This window comes from Procambarus clarkii, chromosome 51 (genome assembly GCF_040958095.1).
Source record: "Procambarus clarkii isolate CNS0578487 chromosome 51, FALCON_Pclarkii_2.0, whole genome shotgun sequence".
Classification (NCBI taxonomy): domain Eukaryota; kingdom Metazoa; phylum Arthropoda; class Malacostraca; order Decapoda; family Cambaridae; genus Procambarus; species Procambarus clarkii.
In genome coordinates, this window is record NC_091200.1 from 20,590,396 (window position 1) to 20,598,837 (window position 8,442).

The 8,442-nt window shown below is 40.7% G+C and overlaps 1 protein-coding gene across 1 annotated transcript; it reads right to left on the bottom strand.

Moving 5' to 3' along the window:
• Positions 1-1,025: 1,025 nt before the first annotated feature.
• On the bottom strand, positions 1,026-4,935 carry LOC138351805 (uncharacterized). The gene is made up of 3 exons (XM_069303813.1): positions 4,778-4,935; positions 4,523-4,602; positions 1,026-1,552 (listed from the first exon to the last, which is right to left on the bottom strand). The coding sequence occupies exons 1-3, from the start codon at positions 4,933-4,935 to the stop codon at positions 1,026-1,028; spliced, it is 765 nt and encodes a 254-aa protein (XP_069159914.1).
• Positions 4,936-8,442: the final 3,507 nt, after the last annotated feature.

Sequence of the window (8,442 nt, forward strand, 5' to 3'; positions counted from 1 at the left end):
TTTGTAATTACAATTATTACTTAACCTATACCTATAATAGGTTAAGTAATAATTGTAATTACGAAGCAATAAGATGCTTATCTTAACATACTAAGAAGGTTAGGTAAGGTCGGTGTTTTCTATTAAGCTTTTCAAGGTAAACTAGTATGTTTAGTATGTCACATATGGACGTATTTAATAAGTCAATATTGACTGTAAGAAAGTGCGAAAACGGGTTGCCTTGCTTCTGCCGCCATGGCTCTCTCCTCCCTCGTCATGTCCCTCTGGAGGAATACTTTTTTTTAATTCTCCCACATATTGCAATTGGCTCTTCCATTTAGAATCTTCTCCTTTGTGTTCTCGTTTGCAAACACTATCTTTAGCATGCAGTCTCGGTCTTTGTTGTACCAGCCTAGCCTGAAAACCTTCTCAATGCTATGCTCAGCCCCGGTGTGTGTGTGTGAGTGTGTGTGTGTGTGTGTGTGTGTGTGTGTGTGTGTGTGTGTGTGTGTGTGTGTGTGTGTGTGTATTCTTGTAATTAGCGTTTCAAGGCACTATTACATAGGAACAGCTCTTATCATCCAAAAGGCATTGGAATCTTGTTGATGTAGGTGCGTGCGTCAGCGCATTTGCATGCCAGTAATTAACTCTCCGCGAGTTTTCTGTCTCTGCATATCGCCAGTCAATTAATTCACAGGCGAGGTGTACCTGTCCATTTCCAATTTGCATCGATTAAACCGCCACCACCATCCCTTACCAGAACATCAGGACGTACACACACACACACTCATCTCAACACGGGCGCTAATTCGAACACATATACCTAACACACACCCACACACACACACACACACACACACACACACACACACACACACACACACACACACACACATACACAGAGTTATAGGAGAAGCAGTCAAAATAGCAATTACAGCAGCGGCTACAGCTGCAGATACATCAGCACCTTGTATTTTAGATGCACCAACACCGCCTACAACAACAGAAGAACTGCATTGCCAACACAATTGGTAATAAAAGCACCTTCAGTCAGAAGCAACAGCTGCACAAAGCAGCCGATCAGTGGCAGTACCATCAGGGGCAGAACCATCAGGGACAGTACCATCAGGGGCAGAACCATCAGGGACAGTACCATCAGGGACAGTACCATCAGGGACAGTACCATCAGGGACAGTACCATCAGGGGCAGTACCATCAATGGCAGTACCATCAGGGGCAGTACCATCAGTGGCAGTACCATCAGGGGCAGTACCATCAGGGGCAGTACCATCAGGGGCAGAACCATCAGGGACAGTACCATCAGGGGCAGAACCATCAGGGGCAGAACCATCAGGGGCAGAACCATCAGGGACAGTACCATCAGGGGCAGAACCATCAGGGACAGAACCATCAGGGGCAGAACCATCAGGGACAGTACCATCAGGGACAGTACCATCAGGGGCAGTACCATCAGGGGCAGAACCATCAGGGACAGTACCATCCGGGACAGTACCATCAGGGACAGTACCATCAGGGACAGTACCATCAGGGACAGTACCATCAGCACCAACACCTGCAATAACAATCCTCCACCACGTCCCGGTAACTCAATACCTGTCGGTACCGGAAACTCACAATTTAGTTTACTATTCTCATTATTACCCAAACCTTTAGGGATCCATTTATATATTTGGTAATGCTTCTAATCCAAAATACAGTATTTGATTCAGTAATAAAAACAGAATCAATAACTAAGATAAGCAGTAGAATCAACAGCCGTAGCGCCACCTACGAGAAACTGCATGAGAAGCCAGACCATTAACGCCACAGGCGATTCGGTAGCTTGCTAAGAGACAAGGCAATAGAAGCGTAACAGCAAAGGTAACATTAGCAGCAAACAGCGTCAAAAGCGGCAGCTGAGACTAGCTGTACTAACCTCGATACACACAAGTAGCGGCTGAGAAGAGCAGCAGCAGCAGCAACCGTGATATTGGTCCAAGGTTTACTGCCCAAGACAGACTGTTCTCCACGCGATCAAGAAAATGGGACGCTGGCTATTCTTGTTTTACTGCCACTAAAATGAGCACTGAACTGGTTGCCATCTAGTGTCACCCTTGGGTGTGAGTGTGTGAGTGTGTGTTTGTGTGTGTGTGTGTGTGTGTGTGTGTGTGTGTGTGTGTGTGTGTGTGTGTGTGTGTGTGTGTGTGTGTGTGTGTGTGTGTGTGTGTGTGTGTGTGTGTGTGTGTGTGTGTGTGTGTGTGTGTGTGTGTGTGTGTGTGTGTGTGTGTGTGTGTGTGTAATATATGCATTCATTACTTGTGCCTGCATGAACGAGTTGCTTCGCTCAAGGATTCCTCCTTTCTGATCGTCGTTTGTCTAATTTACCGACTTCCGACCTAATTTGTATCTACCAATCTACTACATATATTATACACACACAAACACAAAAGCAGGAGTAACACACAAACAAACGCAGACGCAGGAGTAACTGGTAGGGCGTTCCATTGGATAAGGGAGCGAACAAAGAAAGAAGTCTGGGAAAGAAGAGTTGATTATAGTAAAGGGGATTGCAGAAGGATAAGGGACTACCAGGGAGAAGTGCAGTGGGACCTGGGAGAAGTGCAGTGGGAGGAAGAAATTAGAGGAAAAGCAGTGCAAGATATGATGAACCAAGTCATATGGAAATGCAAGGAGGCTGAAGAGAGATTTATTCCAACAGTAAAGGAAAAAGGCAAGAGGGAATATAATAACCCATGGTTTAATAAACAGTGTCAGGAAGCAAAAATGAGAAGCAGGAAGGAGTGGAGGAAGTACAGAAGACAAAGGACAGAGGACAACAGGATTAGATGTAACAGAGTTAGGAACGACAAACGGTCACTGGTCCGGCTGTCTTTATAACAAAAAATATAATACGTATTGATTAGATATTAAGTTCGGAAAGGGATATGAATCTCAGAATAGACTAACTTCGAACCAATCTCAGAAAGCGAGCATAAATGGACCTTGAACCTATGCTAACCTTGAATATATCAAGACAGCTTACTCAAACCTTAAAAAGCACGTAACGAACATGTAGAACTGAAAGAAAATATTTATATGGGGTAATAGATGGGACATGATCAAAATATATAAAATACTCAGGACCATCGGTGAAATAGACAGGTTGAGAAGCAACATAACGAAAGGACATGCGTGATACGCCAAGAAGCCATAGGTATGTTTGGAGACTCTTCTGCGTTGTAAGGGAAGGAAATTGAATGTCTTAGAAAGAGAAATTTAAACTATTACCTCAATTCAATTCTTTAAAAGTGGGTAGAAAGGACTCTGATGGGTTCCGAAGCTATTAGTCAACCGTCAGAAAGGCAGGACCCATGAGCTGAAGCTCAGCCGTGCAAACTCAATTAGATAATGATCGTTTATAACCACAGTGCATCGTTAATGTACTGTTGTACATTAACGATATCGATAACGATAGATCTTATCTCGAACAATGATAACGAGAGGAAAATTCTCCTCAATAACAGGTTTGAATGGATGTACCACAAGGCTGACTATTGGCACCTCTAATCAATGAAATATTTAACAATACATGTTGATAATACCAAGATTTGAGGACAAGAAAAGAAATTGCTCATAGCCCAGTCGATAGAGTGTCGGCCTCACAAACGTGGAGTCCAGGGTTCGAAACCCCATTCAGCCTAGGTGAATGGAAACAAGACCATTACATACGGTTGTCTATTATATATTAAATACGTAATACGGCTTTCGGAAACACAGAATATATTGACCAGACCACACACTAGAAGGTGAAGGGACGACGACGTTTCGGTCCGTCCTGGACCATTCTCAAGTCGATTGAGACTGGTCCAGGACGGACTGAAACTTCGTCGTCCCTTCACCTTCTAGTGTGTGGTCTGGTCAACATACCTTAGCCACGTTATTGTGACTCATCGCCTACACAGGACATATTATTGTCCAAGTTGATGACATAGTGTTGTAGTTGTCGTAGTGTAGTGTCACGCTGTCGTAGTGACGAGACGTGACTCACAGTAGGGAACACGTCGTGTCAGTTGATGTCATTGTCGTAGATGCCAGACATCTGTGTCCTGGATGTGCAGCTGTGATTGACAGTTGATGCAGCGTATGGTGACTGCGATCTATTGGTGATGTCAATGTCGAATATTTACATTGTTCTTTTCGGTGCTAATATAACTTAAAAACACAAAATATTCATCACTTTAAATCTTAATTTTTTGTTTTGTTTAAAGAGGTTGGATGGAGGATGGTGATAAGGCTTTAAGGTGTAATTTAACGAAATTGGATTTTGCATGCTTGTGCGTGCGCGTGCGCGTGCGTGAGCCCTGGTGTGTATGTGTGTGTGTATGTGTGTGTGTGTATTTACTATCCATGCACATACAGTATTAAATATGTATGAGTTCTTCAAATATATTATTACGTTTACTCTGTTTTTTTTCTTCAGGTACGCAGTACTCTCTCTCGGGGTTATCGGCAGAGCTGACAAGTACACACCAGCACTGCTCACCAGCGCCATTGTTGTCATAGCGGCAGAGCTGACAACTACGCACTGGTAGAGTAACAGCTAGACAGTATTTCTTCCATTTCCTAGAATGGAATTAATTGTTTGTATTACCAAAAATTTTATATTACAATGTTTTTCAATGGTGGTCCTGGTGGCTCTCATTAATCTTTTCGTTATCATTACTGTTATTATTGTCGTGGCTGAAAGAAAATCAATTATCTCGTTGTATTTTTTCCAAGTAGGTGCCCTCTTATTCACTGGATATTAAGGCTTAGCTGCTGCTGACAATGGCCCAGGTAATAAGCAGTCTTTGTCTCGTTCGTGGATGGTGATAAGTTGCCTTTGCCGTCTTTATTGCGCTCGTGAGTAAGCACATCAAGTGGCTCAAAATAGCGTTTTCTGCCATTCTTCTTCATTCGAGCATAATTTCACTTGTGTGAGAATGGGGGAGAGGGGGTTGGATTCGTTTATGACAAGTGAAGCTACTACGCTGTGGCCACAGTGGTCAATACATCATTATCTCTTGTCATTTAAGCTCAAAGTTTGTTCAAAATTCAATGTCACATTCTTTGTTTGTGTTTTTGCACAGTCAAGTTTAAAGTAAGCGAGATATCACAAGTTCTCTTTTCATGAGTATGAGTAGCGAAAGAAGTCTCTCCATGCTGTGAGCAACTCTAGCCAGCGAAGCAAAAACAAGGCTGCAAAAATAATTAAATTTTTAAACCTTCTTTCCTTTTATTATAGTGTAAAATTTACCAAAATATGCGCGTTCCTATTCATACCAATTTGATTTTTTTTTGGGTTGCCGCAGTAACTAAAACAAATTTATTTTTTTCGTGCCGGAAGTAAGGTGTACCAAGTAAGGTGTTATGGAAGAACCTTACACCAAATAAGGTGTCAGGTGTTCTGGAAGCCAGAAAGGTGTACCACCATACTGGCTTCCAGAAAGAACCAGGTGAAGGCCTTAATAATGGCATTTAACATTTTCTTATATACGGTCCGGGGACACCAGATGCAACCTCCCTTAGAAGAGTCACAATCTCCCTTATTTTGTTTAATCACAACTGTTTCACTAGAGATTAATGAAACATCACCTTGTGTTCTTTATTACGGAGATTTGACTTATTTTCACGCCATGTACATTTCCACTCCTTATTTTCTTTACTGAATACTTTTCCTATGCCTCAATTATTTCCTGATATTCATTTATCAAATATATCTGATAATGGGAAGAGGAGTTATATTACTATTAACTTTGACGATATTTAACTATTGTTGCAATTTTCATCGCTGTGATTTTACACATAACATTGTTACAGTTTTAAGAGGAAAAGTTTTTTTGCATATTTAAACAAATATTGTCTATGAAATTTTATTCATCAAGACAAAAGTTCTTAGGAATATTGGTATATAAATTGTTACCTAACGTATTTATATATATATATATATATATATATATATATATATATATATATATATATATATATATATATATATATATATATATATACACCATATTGCCAATTAAGAAAATTAAATAAGGAAATTAGAACTCACGAAACTTGAAAGAAAAATGAAATTTCTTAACCGTCTTTGCATATTATTCATCTTCAGCCATACAGAATGAGACATACTGACAATTCTTAAATGCCGACCATTTACAGAAGAATTACCCGAGACATTAGTATTATTCTTTCGAATACATTAGTTTAATTGACAGGAGCTAAGCTTAGAGAAACAAAGAAAGGGGGGAGGGGCAGCGATGTACACAAACGCAGGACGTTTATGTATATCGCTGTGCATTGTGTACAACCTTTTTGGTACATTGTGCACTCAAGAAAAGACTACAGGTGGTGCTCACCTCCACTGACAATACCACTGATGTGTTCACCAGTCTCTGGCATTCGTGTGAAACCCATTCACCAAACACTATGGAATTGAGTTATAGTATTTTCGGGCACTCTGGCTGTAGTACAGCAGTTTCGGGCACTTTCTGTCTGAGGCAAAATATTTCAAGACACTTGCGAATGAAGGTATACCATTTCATAGCCTTTTCGGTAACTACTGGACTGATGTATAGAATTTGCGGCCAATCTTACCCAAAGGAATAGAATTTTGTATCGCAGTTACACTGAATAAACAGCATCAACTAAGAATTAATTGATGCTGATGGCATTAAGAATTCTTATTCTTATTCTCATTCTTATAGCACGAAGAATTAGTTATCAATTATCACTGAATTATCACTAATTCTTAGTGATAATCAATATGTATTTACATATGTATATTTGTGGTTGTGTATTTATGTATATATAATTCTTGTCATGCTTGTCATGTTCTGACACGCACGCACGCACACGCCCGCACACACACAAACACACACACACACACACACACACACACACACACACACACACACACACACACACACACACACACACATTCCGGGTTTTTCCGGGTAAATTTCCGACCGGGTAAACAAGGATGAACTATTCAACACTGGTGGGACGCGAACAAGGGGACACAGGTGGAAGCTGAGTACCCAAATGAGCCACAGAGACGTTAGAAAGAACTTTTTCAGTGTCAGAGTAGTTAGTAAATGGAATGCATTAGGAAGTGATGTGGTGGAGGCTGACTCCATACACAGTTTCAAATGTAGATATGATAGAGCCCAATAGGCTCAGGAATCTGTACACCAGTTGATTGACGGTTGAGAGGCGGGACCAAAGAGCCAGAGCAAGCACAATTAGGTGAGTACAATTAGGTGAGTACACACACACACACACACACACACACACACACACACACACACACACACACACAGGCATGTATATTTAAAATGATTAATGATCAAGCTTTCGTGATGATGTTATATAAGTGAAACTCAGGTTTTTGCATTTTTTTCTATAGTCACGAGACGATGTAGCGAAGATTTTGGTCGCAGATTCCAGAAGAAACAATTTAAAATCTTACGCGTCGGAGTTGACTGTCTCGTTAGATCTGAGGGTGACAAATGTGTCGGGAAATATCTGTCGGGCGAGAAAAATGCAGTTCATATTGTTTTTAGTTGTTTTTTTTTGTTTCCGAAGAACACTGACATCATTAGGATCAGTTAACATGTATATCTGATGATTTGTGTGTGTGTGTGTGTGTGCGTGTGTGTGTGTGTGTGTGTGTGTGTGTGTGTGTGTGTGTGTGTGTGTGTGTGTGTGTGTGTGTGTGTGTGTGTGTGTGTGCGTGCGTGAGTGTGTGTGTGTGTGATAAAGTACATTAGATTCGACTAAAATCGTTGTGGAATAGAATAGAATACCAAGAGAAGGATTTTCAAAAGAGGCTTAACTAATACTCGATAATATGGCACTTTGGAAGCAGAAATAATAGTGTTGGAGAGAATACAATTAAATCTTGTGGCGTAAGGCTAATGATTAGAATAATAAGCGAACACGGGCCCCATACTTATTTATAAGTACTTACCTATAACTGTCTCTAGGGAAGAAAGTGAGGTCTATAGCACTTTATGACTCGCACGCCAGCTTTGTTGAATCTGTTGCGTTGTAATTTAACCATTCCGCTGTTGGAATTCTCGTTCGAATTTGGTTTAAAGTTGAAGATGCTAAAACTTCCTCATTCAATGCAGTCCACTTGCTGAAATATTCGTACACGGGTACGAATATTTCATTACGTTTCGTAGGTTCACTTGCATTACTAACTTTCACTTTCGTCCTTTTACCAGCTTCCTCTTTTAATTTAAAGATGATATCTATTCCCACTTTAGTATTTCGTATGCAATGATCATATTCCCTATATATTCGTAGCTTAATCCTCTTCCCTCTCTCACCAATCTTGTTCCAACTTTCTGTACAAGATTGGCGCCAGAGCTAAGAGGGTTAAGCTTTGAGGAATAGGCTAATGGAGCTATATCT

What these genes read in the sequence shown, in the direction of transcription:
- LOC138351805 (XM_069303813.1), bottom strand. Translation starts at nt 4,935, where the DNA reads ATGAAGAAGAATGGCAGAAAACGCTATTTTGAGCCACTTGATGTGCTT. An exon ending in CAGCTAAGCCTTAATATCCA is followed by an intron (nt 4,603 to 4,777) that starts GTGAATAAGAGG and finishes ATTCCATTCTAG; the next exon opens with GAAATGGAAGAAATACTGTC. An exon ending in CTATGACAACAATGGCGCTG is followed by an intron (nt 1,553 to 4,522) that starts GTGAGCAGTGCT and finishes TTGTTATTGCAG; the next exon opens with GTGTTGGTGCTGATGGTACT.